This window comes from Saccopteryx bilineata, chromosome 4, assembly GCF_036850765.1.
Source record: "Saccopteryx bilineata isolate mSacBil1 chromosome 4, mSacBil1_pri_phased_curated, whole genome shotgun sequence".
NCBI lineage: Eukaryota > Metazoa > Chordata > Mammalia > Chiroptera > Emballonuridae > Saccopteryx > Saccopteryx bilineata.
This window is the reverse complement of record NC_089493.1, coordinates 154,325,021-154,339,477: the sequence shown is the minus strand read 5'-3', so window position 1 is coordinate 154,339,477 and position 14,457 is coordinate 154,325,021. Positions and strand designations below refer to the sequence as shown.

Sequence of the window (14,457 nt, the reverse complement as noted above, 5' to 3'; positions counted from 1 at the left end):
GTTTCCAGCTTAAGAAAAATGAAAAAAAAAAAAAAAATACAAAAAAAAAAAAAAAAGAAAAAGAAAGAAAGAAATAAAGGAGCTTGATCAGGTGATAGTGCAGTGGAGAGAATGTCAGACTGGGATGCAGAGGACCCAGGTTTAAGACTCCAAGGTTGCCAGCTTGAGCGCGGGCTCATCTGGCTTGAGCAAAGCTCACCAGCTTGGACCCAAGGTCGCTGGCTCAAGCAAGGGGTTACTCGGTCTGCTGAAGGCCCGCGGTCAAGGCACATATGAGAAAGCAATCAATGAATAACTAAGGTGTCGCAACAAAAAACTAATGATTGATGCTTCTCATCTCTTTCCATTCCTGTCTGTCCCTATCTATCCCTCTCTCTGACTCTCTCTCTGTCCCTGTAAAAAATAAAAATAAAAAAAATAAAAAGATTTCCTCCTCAGGAAATCTTTTAAAAAATTTTTTTTCTTTTATTTATTGATTTGAGAGAAAGAGGAAGGGAGGTGAGAAGGGAGGAATAAAGGGAGAGAGAGGGGGGGTGAGAGTGGGAGAGAAGAGAGGGAGAGGGGGGGAGAAAAGGGAGAGGGAGATGGGGAGAGAATGAGAGAGTAGAGGTAAAGGGAGAGAGGGAAAGAGAAGGAGAAAGGGAGAGAGGGAGAGGGAGAGAGGGGAAAAGGTGGGGAGAGGAGGGAGAGAAAGGAAGGGGGGAGAGAGGAGAAGAGGGGGGAAAGAGATGGGGAGAGGGGGAAAGAGATGGGGAGAGGGGGAAAGGGGGAAAGAGAGGGGGAGAGATGGGGAGAGGGGGAAGAGGGGGTAGGGGGGGAGAGGGAGAAGGTAGGGGAAGAGAGGGGAGAGAGAAATAGGAATACTGATCTGTTCCTGTATATGCCTTGAAGGGATCAAACCAGCAACCTTTGTGCTTCAGGATAAAGCTCTAACCAAATGAGCCATCTGGTCAGGACTAGCCAGTCTCATTTTTAAAAAAGGAAAAGAAATATTAAAAAAACAGAATAGGGGCCTGACTGGTGGTGGTGCAGTGAATCAGTGTAGAATGCTGAGTTCACTGGTTTAAAACTCTGATGTTGCTGGTTCTGAGCCTGGGTTCATCAGTGTAGGGTTGCGGTGGCTTTAGAGGGGAAATCGTCCACATGATCCCAAAGTTCCTCAGCTTGAGCCCAAAGGTCACTGGCTTAGGCCCAAGTTTTTCAAGGTTGCTGGCTTGAACAAGGGGTCACTGGCTTGGCTGTAGCCCCCCGCCCAAGGCACATATGAGAATCAATCAATGAACAACTAAGGTGCTGCAACTACAAGTTCATGCTTCTGATCTCTCTCCCTTCCTGTCTCTGTCTGCTTGCCTCTTTCTCTCTCTTAAAAAAGAAAAATATTTCCAGAAATCCAGCACACTATTCACATAACATACCATAATTGAAACAGTAATTTCAAGGAAAATCAAAGGGTGTTTGATAAAATTCAACAACCAGCCTGGCCTGTGGTGGCACAGTGGATAGAGCATCAACCTGGAATGCTGAGGTTACAGGTTTGAAACCCTGGACTTGCCTTGTCAAGGTACATATGACAAGCAATAAGCAAGCAATGAACAACTAAAGTAAAGCAACTATGAGCTGACACTTCTTGCTACTGTCCCCGCCCCGAAAAACCAATAAATATAAAATTTTAAAAAATTCAACATCATTTTTTTTTTTAGAAAGTGAGACAGACCGACAGACAGGGAGAGAGATGAGAAGCATCAACTTGACTGTCACTTTAGTTGCTCACTGATTGCTTCTCATACATGCCTTGACGAGGGGGCTCGGCCAAACCAGTAACCCCTTGCTCAAGCCAGATGAGTCCGTGCTCAAGCTGGCGACCTTGGAGTTTCAAACCTGGGACCTCAGTATCCCAGGTCAATGCCCTATTCACTGTACCACCACTAGTCAGGCCAACATTCACTCTTAACAGACACTATTAATGTACCAGAAATGGAGGAACAATCAACAGATATTTATTAAGAGTTTATAAAGTGCCTGACCTGTGGTGGTGCAGTGGATAAAGTGTCAACTTGGAACACTGAGGTAACCGGTTCGAAACCCTGGGCTTGCCTGGTCAAAGCACATATGGAAGTTGATGCTTCCTGCTCCTACTCCCTTCTCTTTTCTCTCTCTTTCTCTCTCTCTCTTTCTCTCTCTCTCTCTCTCTCTCCTCTCTAAAAAATAAATTATATATATAAAAAAGAGGAAAAGTTTATGAGGTACTAATATCAGTTTATTTAGATGCTAGAAATATACCATTTAACAAAACTGGAAAAAAAGTATTTCTGCTTATGGGCTTTGGCAGGCTGGCTCAGTGGTAGAGCATCAGCCCAGCATGTGGATGTCTCGGGTTCAATTCCCAGCCAAGGCACACAGGAGAAGAATCCGTCTGCTTCTCCACCCTTTCTCCTCTCCTTTTTCTCTATCTTTCTCTTCCCCTCCGACAGCCAAGGCTCCACTGGAGCAAAGTTGGCCTGGGCCCTGAGGATGGCTCCATGGCCTCTGCCTCAGGTGCTAGAATGGCTCTGGTTGCAATGGGGCAACACCCCAGATGGGCAGAGTATTGCCCCTGGTGGGCATGCCGGGTAGATCCTAGTTGGGCACATGTGGGAGTCTGTCTCTGCCTCCCTGCTACTCATTTCAGAAAAATACACACACATACACACACACACACACACACAAATTTCAGCTTTCATGAAGCTTATACTCTAGTGCCCTGGTCGGTAAACTCATTAGTCAACAGAGCCAAATATCAACAGTACAACAATTGAAATTTCTTTCGAGAGCCAAATTTCTTAAACTATATAGGTAGGTACGTTCCTTATCAAGGTAGCGCCCACACGTGGTATTTTTGTGAAGAGCCACACTCAAGGGACCAAAGAGCTGCATGTGGCTCGTGAGCCACAGTTTGCTGACCAGGGCCTTAGTGGATCTATCTGAAAATGACGACCAACAGCTCTGGCCAGAAAGCTCAATTGATTAGAGCATTGTCCCAATAAACCGAGTTTGTGGGTTTGATCCCCAGTCAGGGCACATATAGGAAAAGAATGATATTTCTGTCTCCCTCCTCTCTCTCTCTCTCTCTCTCTCTCTCCAAAACCAAATTTAAAAAGTTTTAAAAAAATAATAAAGTAACTTAAAAGAAAAAGCAATCGTCTGACCAGGCAGTGGCGTAGTGGATAGAGCGTCGGACTGGGATGCGGAAGAACCCAGGTTCGAGACCCCGAGGTCGCCAGCTTGAGCGCGTGCTCATCTGGCTTAAGCAAAAAGCTCACCAACTTGAACCCAAGGTCGCTGGCTCGAGCAAGGGGTTACTTGGTCTGCTGAAGGCCTGCGGTCAAGGCACATATGAGAAAGCAATCAATGGGCAACTAAGGTGTCACAATGAAAAACTGATGATTGATGCTTCTCATCTCTCTCCGTTCCTCTCTGTCTATCCCTCTCTTTGACTCTCTCTCTCTCTGTCCCTGTAAAAAAAAAAAAAAGAAAAGAAAAAGCAACCAACATCACAGTGATAATAAAACATAAGACACATTATAGTGAAGACAAGATGTTTGCTATCAACCATTATTAACTGACATTGTTCTGAATTTCTAACCCATTCAATATTCAAGTAAAAGAAACAAAAGATCCATGTACTGGAAAAATTCACCGAGTTTCAGATGACACAACTATCTAGAAAACCCAAAAGAAGACACTATAGAGTATGTAATAAAAAGGTTCACATTAAAGTATCTGGGTACAAACCAAATATATACACAAAAAATAGTTTTCTCAAAAAAATCATTAAAAAATAAACCTGGAGCCCTGGCCGGTTGGCTCAGCGGTAGAGCGTCGGCCTAGCGTGTGGAGGACCCGGGTTCGATTCCCGGCCAGGGCACACAGGAGAAGCGCCCATTTGCTTCTCCACCCCTCCGCCGCGCTTTCCTCTCTGTCTCTCTCTTCCCCTCCCGCAGCCAAGGCTCCATTGGAGCAAAGATGGCCCGGGCGCTGGGGATGGCTCTGTGGCCTCTGCCTCAGGCGCTAGAGTGGCTCTGGTCGCAACATGGCGACGCCCAGGATGGGCAGAGCATCGCCCCCTGGTGGGCAGAGCGTCGCCCCTGGTGGGCGTGCCGGGTGGATCCCGGTCGGGCGCATGTGGGAGTCTGTCTGACTGTCTCTCCCTGTTTCCAGCTTCAGAAAAATGAAAAAAAAGAAAAAAAGAAAATAAATAAATAAATAAATAAACCTGGAGTGGCACTATATTAAAAAATTTAGTCACTATCTTTTCTATGATATCATACACTTTGGTCATAAATCTTCAGTTTTCACACTATTTTTTAAAATTTATTGATTTCTGGAGAGGAGGGAGAGTGGAAGAGGGAGAGAGTGGGAGGGAGAGGGATAGTGAGAGAAGAAGGGTGACAGAGACACGGAGAGAAGGAGAGCAAGAGGGAGAGGGAGAGTGAAAAAGAGGGAGGAGAAGCAGGAAGCACCTACTAGTAGTAGTTGCTTCGTATATGTGCCTTGACTGGTAAGCCCAGGGATTCGAACTGGTGACCTCAGAGTTTCAGGTCACCGCTTTATCCACTGCGCCACCACAAATCAGGCCATTTTTTTTTTAAGTGAGAGGAGGGAAAATAGTGAGAGAGACTCTGCATGCCCCCTACCTGGAATCCACCCAGCAACCCCAGTCTGGACCCTTGCTTGAAATAATCAAGCCACTGGCTATGAAAGAAGAGGGAGAGAAGAGGGAGAGGAAGGAGAAGAGAATGGTTGCTTCTCTTCTGTGCCCTGACTGGGAATTGAATGCAGGACTCCATTTGCTGGGCTGATGCTCAATCCACTAAGCCAACCAGCCAGGGCCCATTTTTAAAGATTTAAGAGCTATAAATTTCTAAAACAAATCTACTGAGAGAAAAGATTCCTGCTGTGGAAAAATACATGTCTTTGAATCATTGTCAGACTATGAAAAAAGAAATAAGCTCAGAATAAATCCTGTTATACCTCTATGTTCCAGTTATGCTGTTCCAACGTATGACGACATTGATCCATAGATTCTATGCCAGTCAGATCCTGAAAAAGATAACAAAAAGGTACTTTGGGAAAAATCAACAGTATGTTTATAGATATTTTTATCCCTAGTAGAATACTTATGAATACTTGTAGGAAAATACATTTAAAAGTGTTGTAATAGATGGTCAAATACATTAACACTTCACTAATTCAGAATTTACCCAATCAGTTATAACTGATTATTCCCATGAAACAAAAGATGGAAATGTCTTAAAAAAAAAATACTGGTCTTTTAAAACTTCAAGGCTTTCAATTAAGAAGACAAGTGATTAAAATTAATTTTCTCCTCTCAAATTCATGTTTAAAAAAAATTAAAGATTTCTTCAATCCCTAGGTCCGGCAAAATATTCTTTTAAATTTTTACTTATTGATTTTTAGAGAGGAGAAAAAGGGACACACACACACACACACACACACACACACCGATTCGTTGCTCCTCCTATTTCATGCTGTCATTGGTTGATTCTTGTATGTGCCTCGATTAAAGATTGAACCCACAACCTTGACATGTTGGGACAATGCTCTAATGAAGTGAGCTATCTGGCTAGGGCCCAGTAAAATATTCTTCAATGCTAAACAACTATTCTCTTTATAATAAATACATAATGATATAATAATGTAGGCTTCCTGAAAAATATAATGACTTTCATTAACTTACGTGTTTTACCTCTTGGCACATAACCTACTTTCCAATATGAACTATGTACAACTTTTTATTAAAAAGTGTCTAGGCCCTGGCCTACAGTAGCTCAGTGGATAGAGCATTAGCCCAGTGTATAGACATTCCAGATTTGATTCCTGGTCAGGGCACACAGAAGAAGTGACCATCTGTTTCCCTTCCCCTCCCTCTCTTTCTCTTCCCCTCCTACAGCCAGTGGCTCGATTGGTTTGAGTGGGTCAGGCTCAAGTGCTAAAAATAGCTAAGTACTCAAGCATTGGCCCAAGAAGGGGTTGCTAGGTGGATTCTGGATGGGGAGCATGTGGGAGTCTGCCTCACTATCTCTTCTTCTCTCACCTAAAAAAAGTCTGTAATTCAGATATTTGCCTACAATAAGTTTTTTCTCTACTCCCTTCTTCTTGGACTATTCTCAGATTTCACTTTGTCTCTGACCAAAGTCCCTTCTCTGGCTTCTTCTGTCCCTGTTAACACAGGAAGTTCCCTATGCTGTCCTCGGTTTTTGACTCGCTACACCTCCCTCCTTGGCAATCTTATTTAATCCTCAGGCTTTAACCACCCTTTCTACTCAGATGACTCCTAATTTAATTTCTGAAGTTTAGGAGCACTTTTACAATAGCATATTCAATATTTCTACCAAATTTGACACCAGTACCTCAAGTGCATCATTAAAACCACACTATATGTGTTAACAAACAACCACTCTCCCAAATATACAGGCTGAGATGGCATCTGCAATCTCAGACTTATCTTGGAGTTCTCTATCCCTTGAACTCCACACTTCAAATCAAGTTGACCATTTTCTGTATTATACCTATAACCACATTTCCATTCCGACAGCCAGCATCTTTATTCAAGCTTTTATAATACCTCAAAAAGAATTGTCAAAATAACTCAGTTTTCTTCTTCCTTCTAACTCTTTTTCCTATTTTGTGTGTGTGTGTGTGTGTGTGTGAAAATAATTCAGTTCTCTTCTTCCTTCTAACTCTTTTTCCTATTTGGGGTGTGTGTGGTGTGTGTGTGTGTGTGTGTGTGTGTGTGTGTGTGTGTTACTCCTCTGTTCAAAACTTTTCAGTTGACTGAAGAATAAATTTCAAATTCAGTTCTCTTTTTCCTTCTAACTCTTTTTCCTATTTGGGGTGTGTATGTGTGTGTGTGTGTGTGTGTGTGTGTTACTCCTCTGTTCAAAACTTTTCAGTTGACTGAAGAATAAATTTCAAATTCAGTTCTCTTCTTCCTTCTAACTCTTTTTCCTATTTGGGGTGTGTGTGTGTGTGTGTGTGTGTGTGTGTGTGTGTGTTACTCCTCTGTTCAAAACTTTTCAGTTGACTGAAGAATAAATTTCAAAATCCTTAGCTTGGCATTCAAGTGTTCCTGTAATATAGCCCCAACCTAGCTTGCAAGATTGTTTTATTTCCCTGTGGGTATACAATACTCAACAAATTTAACAGTTCATATGAACATCTAATGACCAGAATTTCCATACAGCTAAATCCTTGCCTTCCTTCAAGGTCTAATAAAAAAGCCACATCCATCCATCCGTCCATCCATCCATTCATGCAACAAATATCTATTGTAATTGTCTATTCCTTACAATGTCCAAGGGATTTAGAGATGAATATTGTAATAGCCTCCATCCTCAAGAAATTCTTCTAAACAACCAGTAAGCAACAGGAGAAAGAGACCAATCTCAACCTGAAAAGAATGTGATGAATCAGGAGAGTGACACTTTTGCCTGTGACCGTGGACCAGAAATGTTCAACCTTCAGATTTTAGCTTCCTTTACGTGCAACATGAGGGATTTAATTTTGACTGGATATCCATTCCAGAGCTTAAAAAACAAAACAAAAAACTGAAGTCTGAGTGCAATTGTTTATTTTTTTGAAATTATGCCAGAGGTAATAAACTTCGCTAATAAATCTTTGTCTAAAATGTTGTAAAATTTTCATACTAAAATTGAAAAGCTCTTTTAGGAACTCTAGAGCTCTATTAAGAGAACCACTAGCTTTCATAGCTTTGACAGTCTGGATTCTAGTGCCGGACCATTCCCAGCCTCTTACTAGCTTGGCTATTGCCTTCAGGCTTATAGTAGGCTCCCCCTCAACTTCCACTTCTCAGTCCACTGCAGTCTTTGAACATTCTCATTAAGAAGTGGACTCTTTGCCCTGGCCGGTTGGCTCAGCGGTAGAGCGTCGGCCTAGCGTGCAGAGGTCCCGGGTTCGATTCCCAGCCAGGGCACACAGGAGAAGCGCCCATTTGCTTCTCCACCCCTCCGCCGCGCTTTCCGCTCTGTCTCTCTCTTCCCCTCCCGCAGCCGAGGCTCCATTGGAGCAAAGATGGCCCGGGCGCTGGGGATGGCTCTGTGGCCTCTGCCTCAGGCACTAGAGTGGCTCTGGTCGCAATATGGCGACGCCCAGGATGGGCAGAGCATCGCCCCCTGGTGGGCAGAGCGTCGCCCCTGGTGGGCGTGCCGGGTGGATCCCGGTCGGGCGCATGCGGGAGTCTGTCTGACTGTCTCTCCCTGTTTCCAGATTCAGAAAAATGAAAAAAAAAAAAAAAGAAGTGGACTCTTGCCTGACCAGACGGTGGCACAGTGGACAGAGCATTGGACTGGGATGTGGAGGACCAAGGTTCAAGACCCCGAGGTCGCCAGCTTGAGCGCAAGCACATCTGGTTTGAGCAAAAAGCTCACCAGCTTGGACCCAAGGTTGCTGTCTCAAGCAATGGGTTACTCGGTCTGCTGCAGTCCTCTGGTCAAGGCACATGTGAGAAAGCAATCAATGAACAACTAAGATGCCATAGCGAAGAATTGATGCTTCTCATCTCTCTCTCTTCCTGCCTGTCTGTCCCTCTCTATGTCTCTCTCTCTCTAAAAAAAAAAAGTGGACTCCTACTTTCTTCCCAGAGTGTGAATGTCTTTAAATACCAAAATTGTTTTCTACCTTTCTTACATGCCTATTATTTTCTACCCTATCTCATCAGAGAATGTAGGTTTCTAGACAGCAGTGTTGTGACTCATCTATACATAATATTCCCCAGTATCTAGCATACAGGGCTTAAAAAGTTGCAGAAAAAGTCCAAGTTAAAAAGATCTTTTGTATGAGCTTTAATTGTCATAGCTACAAACAAAAATATTCTACACACTTTCACCAGTCCTCATTGTACACTATTACCCTGGGGTTTTTAAACTCTACATGTTCTGCCTGACCAGGTGGTGGCACAGTGGATCGATCTCAGACTGGGACGTGGAGGACCCAGGTTCGAGACCCCGAGGTCACTGGCTTCAGTGTGGGCTCATCTGGTTTGAGCAAGGCTCACCAGCTTGAGCCCAAGGTCGCTGGCTCAAGCAAGGGGTCACTCAGTCTGCTGTAGCCCCCCAGGTCAAGGCACATATGAGAAATCAATCAATGAACAACTAAGGAACCACAACAACGAATTGATATTTCTCATCTCTCTCCCTTCCTGTCTGTCTGTCCCTATCTGTCCCTCTCTCTGACTCTCCCTGTCTCTGCCACAAAAAAAATAAAAATAATAAACTCTACATGTTTTGACAAATACAAGATGGCTCTTAAAAATATGAATTTGCCACAAAAAAACCTGAATAGCAAAGCAATTCTGAGAAAAAAGAAAGAAGCCAGAGGTATCACACTCTCTGACTTCAAATTATACTACAAAGCAATAATAATCAAAAGAGCACGGTACCAGCAGAAAAACAGACACACAAATCCATGGAACAGAACTGAGAGTCCAGAGATAAACCCACATGTATATGGGCAAATAATCTTCAACAAAGGAGCTAAAAAGATACAATGGATTAAAAAAAGCCTTGTCAATACATGGCACTCGGAAAATTGGAAAGCCACATACAAAAGAATAAAACAAGACTGCTATTTGCCTGACCTGTGGTGGCACAGTGGATACAGCGTCGACCTGGAACAGAGGTTGCCGATTCAAAACCCTGGGCTTGCCTGGCCAAGGCACATATGGGAGTTGATGCTTCCTGCTCCTCCCCCCCTTCCTCTCTCCTCTCTAAAAATGAAGAAATAAAGTCTTTACAAAAGACTATTTGTCACCATATACAAAAATTAACTCAAAATGGATCAAAGACCTAAATATAAGACCCAAAACATAAAATTGATAGAAGAAAACATAGGTACAAAACATATGGACCTTGTTCTTAGAGAGGATCTTACAAATTTGACTTTAGTTTAGAGGCAACGAAAATAAATGTAAAAATTAATAAATGCGACTATATCAAACTAAAAAGCGTCTGTACAGCAAAAGAAATGGTCAACAAAACAAAAAGGCAACCAACCAAATGGGAGAATGTATTTGCAAACAACACCTGTGATAAAGGGTTAATACCGAAAATATATAAAATACTCAGGCCTGGCTGGTGGTGGAACAGTGGATAGAACATCGACCTGGGACTCTGAGGTCCCAGGTTTGAAACCCCAAGGCCAGAGGCTTAATCATGGGTTCACCAGCTTGAGCATGGGGGATCATAGATAGGATCCCACAGTTGCTGGCTTGAGTCCAAAGGTCGCTAGCTTGAGCCCAAAGGTTGCTGGCTTGAGCAAAGGTTCACTAAGGCTTGGCTGGAGCCCTCAGTCAAGGCACATATGAGAAGCAATCAATGAACAACTAAAAGCCACGCAACTGCAAGTTGATGCTTCTTCTTTTCCTCCCTTCCTGTCTGTCTTTCTCTCTTGCTAAAAAACAAAACAAAACAAAACAAAAAACAAAACCTAAAATTTCATATAAGTCAACAACAACAAAACAATCCATCACTGCTGGTGGGAGTGTAAACTGGTATAGCCACTATGAAAACAGTATGGAAGTTGTCCCAATGTGGCACGGTTGTGGGTTCGATTCCTGGTCAGGGCACGTATAAAAGTCAACCAATGAATGTATAAATGAGCGAAACAACAAATTGATGTTTCTCTCTCTCTAAAATCAATCAAAACAACAATAACACTATATGACTCAACAATCCTTCTTCTGGGTATCTGCCCCCAAAATTTTTTTATTTTTATTTATTATTACTTATTATTATTATTTTTTTTACAGGGACAGAGAGAGTCATGAGAGAGGGATAGATAAGGACAGACAGACAGGAACAGAGAGAGATGAGAAGCATCAATCATCAGTTTCTCATTGTGACACCTTAGTTGTTCATTGATTGCTTTCTCATATGTGCCTTGACCGTGGGCCTTCAGCAGACCGAGTAACCCCTTGCTCAGTGATCTTAGGTCCGAGCTGGTGAGCTTTTTTTTGCTCAACCCAGATGAGCTTGCCTGACCTGTGGTGGCGCAGTGGATAAAGTGTCGACCTGGAAATGCTGAGGTCGCCAGTTCGAAACCCTGGGCTTGCCTGGTCAAGGTACATATGGGAGTTGATGCTTCCAGCTCCTCCCCCCCTTCTCTCTCTCTGTCTCTCCTCTCTCTCTGTCTCTCCCTCTCCTCTCTAAAATGAATAAATAAAAAATATATTTAAAAAAAAAAAAAAAAAAAAAAACCCCAGATGAGCTCGTGCTCAAGCTGGCAACCTCGGGGTCTTGAACCTGGGTCTTCCGCATCCCAGTCCGATGCTCTATCCACTGCGCCACCGCCTGGTCAGGCTGCCCCCAAAATTTGAAAACATTTCTTCACAAAGATATGTGTACCTCCATGTTTACTGCAGCATTATTCACAGTGACCAAGGCATGAAAACAACCAAAGGGCCCTTCCACAGATGATTGGATAAAGATGTGGTATATATATATGCAACAATACTATTCAGTTATAAGAAAGATGAAACACTGCCATTTGCGACATAGATAGATCTTGAGAGTTTACGCTAAGCAAAATAAGACAGAAAAAGTCAAGAACCATATGATTTCACTCAAATGTGATATATAAAACTGAAAGCAACAAATGAACAAACAGACAAACAAAAACACACAGACAAAGCATGTTGATCACCAGAGGGCAAGGGGTGTTCAGGGTAGTAAAGGGTCAAGGGGGTCAAATATATGGTGATGGGAGAATTGCCTTTGGGCAGTAAACACACAATGTAATATACATATGATGTATCATAGAACTGTCCACCTGAAACGTGTATCATTTTATTAACCAATACCACCCTAATAAATTTAATAAAATGAAAAAAAAAACATAAAAATTTGTACAATTTTCCTGGAACTCAGTTAAGTCAGGAATGGGCTAAGGAATTAGTGTTTTTTTAAAGCTTCACAGCCGATTCTAATGTAGACTCAGAAATCCATGGTATTGTACAATTTTAGTAGGACCAAAGATTGTAAGTAACTTATTTTAAAAAAATAACTTCTTTTTTAAAAAAAAGTTATGAACAGCCCTGGCCAGTTGGCTCAGTGGTCTAGTGTCAGCCTGGTGTGTGGATGTACTGGGTTCAATTCCCGGTCAAGGCACACAGAAGAAGCAACCAGCCTGACCAGGCGGCACAGTGGATAGAGCGTTGGACTGGGATGCAAAAGGACCCAGGTTTGAGATCCCGAGGTCGCCAGCTTGAGCGCGGGCTCATCTAGTTTGAGCAAGGCTCACCAGCTTGGACCCAAAGTTGCTGGCTCGAGCAAGGGGTTACTCGGTCTGCTGAAGGCCCGCAGTCAAGGCACATATGAGAAAGCAATCAATGAACAACTAAGGTGTCGCAATGAAAAATTGATGATCGATGCTTCTCATCTCTCTCCATTCCTGTGTGTCTGTCCCTATCTATCCCTCTCTCTGACTCACTCTCTCTGTTTAAAAAAAAAAAAAGGCAACCATCTGGCCCTGGCCGGTTGGCTCAGTGGTAGAGCATCGGCCTGGCGTGCAGATGTCCCGGGTTTGATTCCCGGCCAGGGCACACAGGAGAAGCACCCATCTGCTTCTCCATCCCTCCCCCTCTCCTTCCTCTCTGTCTCTCTCTTCCTCTCCTGCAGCCGAGGCTCCATTGGAGCAAAGATGGCCCGGGCGCTGGGGATGGCTCCATGGCCTCTGCCCCAGGCGCTAGAATGGCTCTGGTCGTAACAGAGTGATGCCCCGGAGGGGCAAAGCATCGCCCCCTGGTGGGCAGAGCATCACCCCTGGTGGGCGTGCCAGGTGGATCCCGGTCGGGTGCATGCGGGAGTCTGTCTGACTGTCTCTCCGCGTTTCTAGCTTCAGAAAAATAAAAAAATAAAAAAAAAAAGAAAAGCAACCATCTGCTTCTCCCCCTCTTCTCTCTCTCTCTCCTGCTCCTGTACCCATGGCTCATTTGGTTCAAGTGCATTGGTCCCAGGTGCTGAAGGTGACTCCATGGAACCTCTGGCTCAGGCACTAAAAATAGCTCAGTTGTGGGCATGGCCCTAGATGGACAGAACATCGGCCCAAAACAGGGATTGCCAGATGGATCTCAGTCAGGGCACATGTGGGTGTCTATTTCTCCTCCTCTCACTTGGAAAAGAATAAAGGAAAAAAAGGGTATGAACATTGTAGAAGAGAACAATCAGGGTAATTGCACATCTTTTATATACTGAAATACTTAACCTAATTTGCCAGCAAAACCCTTTGTAAGCAATGAGTCAGGGTGAGCTGGAAGCTCAACTGAACAAGCCTGCTTGCAATTACTACTGATGAGTATTAAAATATGCACTAGGAATAAGTAATGCTAGACACACCTAGGACTAGAGCAACAAATATTCATCGATCCAGTATTCTATATATCCAGAATACAGATACTGTCCCTGCTCTAATTAAGTTTGTATCCTACTAGAGAGTGACTGACCAAAACAAACCACACACACAGAATAAATGAACAAAATATTATGCTAAGGGATTTGTTTGGATTGGGTGCTCAAGGAAGGTCTCTTCAAGGAGGTAACATGTCAGCAGAGATCTAGCTGATGAAAGACAAAGGTCCAGCCACTGGAAAATATGCAGAAGAGTACTTTAGACAGAAAGACAACAAATGCAAAAACTCTAGACACCATGCACTTGTTAAAATCCACAGAACTGTACAGCAGAGTGGACCTTAAAGTATATAAATATAAAAAATCATCTAGACCCTCATTTACTGTTGGTGGGAATGCAAATTAGTACAACTATTATAGAAGTAGGTGGTTCCTCAAAAAATTAAGAATAGAACTACCATATAACCCAGCAATCCCTCTACTGGGTATATATCCCCAAAACTCAAAAACATTGGTATGTAAAGACACTGGCACCCCCATGTTCATCGCAGCATTGTTCACAGTGGCCAAGACATGGAAACAACCAAAAAGCCCTTCAATAGATGACTGGACAAAGAAGATGTGGTACATATATACAATGGAATACTACTCAGCCATAAGAAATGAGGACATAGAATCATTTACGACAACATGAATGGACCTGGATAACATTATACTGAGTGAAATAAGTAAATCAGAAAAAGCTAAGAACTGTATGATTCCATACATAGATGAGACACAAAATTCAGACTCATGGACATAGATAAGAGTGCAGTGGTTACCAGGAGGAGGGGAAGGGAAGAGAGGGAAAAAAGGGAGGGAGGGAAAGGAGGGCCATAAAGAGAAACAAATATAGAGTGATAGAGAATGATTTGATTTTGGGTGATGGTTGTACAACATAATGGACTGTCCAAATGATGTGGAGATGTTTTCTCTAAATCTATGTACTCTGGTTGACCAATGTCACCCTGTTAAATTTAACTGTCTAAATAAAACA

The 14,457-nt window shown here is 43.1% G+C and overlaps 1 protein-coding gene across 2 annotated transcripts in view; it reads right to left on the bottom strand.

Moving 5' to 3' along the window:
* The window catches only part of FAF2 (Fas associated factor family member 2), a 78,299-nt gene that overhangs the window by 37,591 nt on the left and 26,251 nt on the right, over positions 1-14,457 (bottom strand). The window contains exons 2-3 of one of the 2 annotated variants that reach the window (XM_066272269.1): positions 7,350-7,450; positions 5,011-5,079 (exon numbers count right to left, since the gene is read on the bottom strand). In XM_066272269.1, coding sequence (XP_066128366.1) covers positions 5,011-5,058 — 48 coding nt within the window. In that variant the 5' untranslated portion in view covers positions 5,059-5,079; positions 7,350-7,450. The remainder of the gene's footprint in view (positions 1-5,010; positions 5,080-7,349; positions 7,451-14,457) is intronic. The other variant, XM_066272268.1, reaches the window with a different exon arrangement.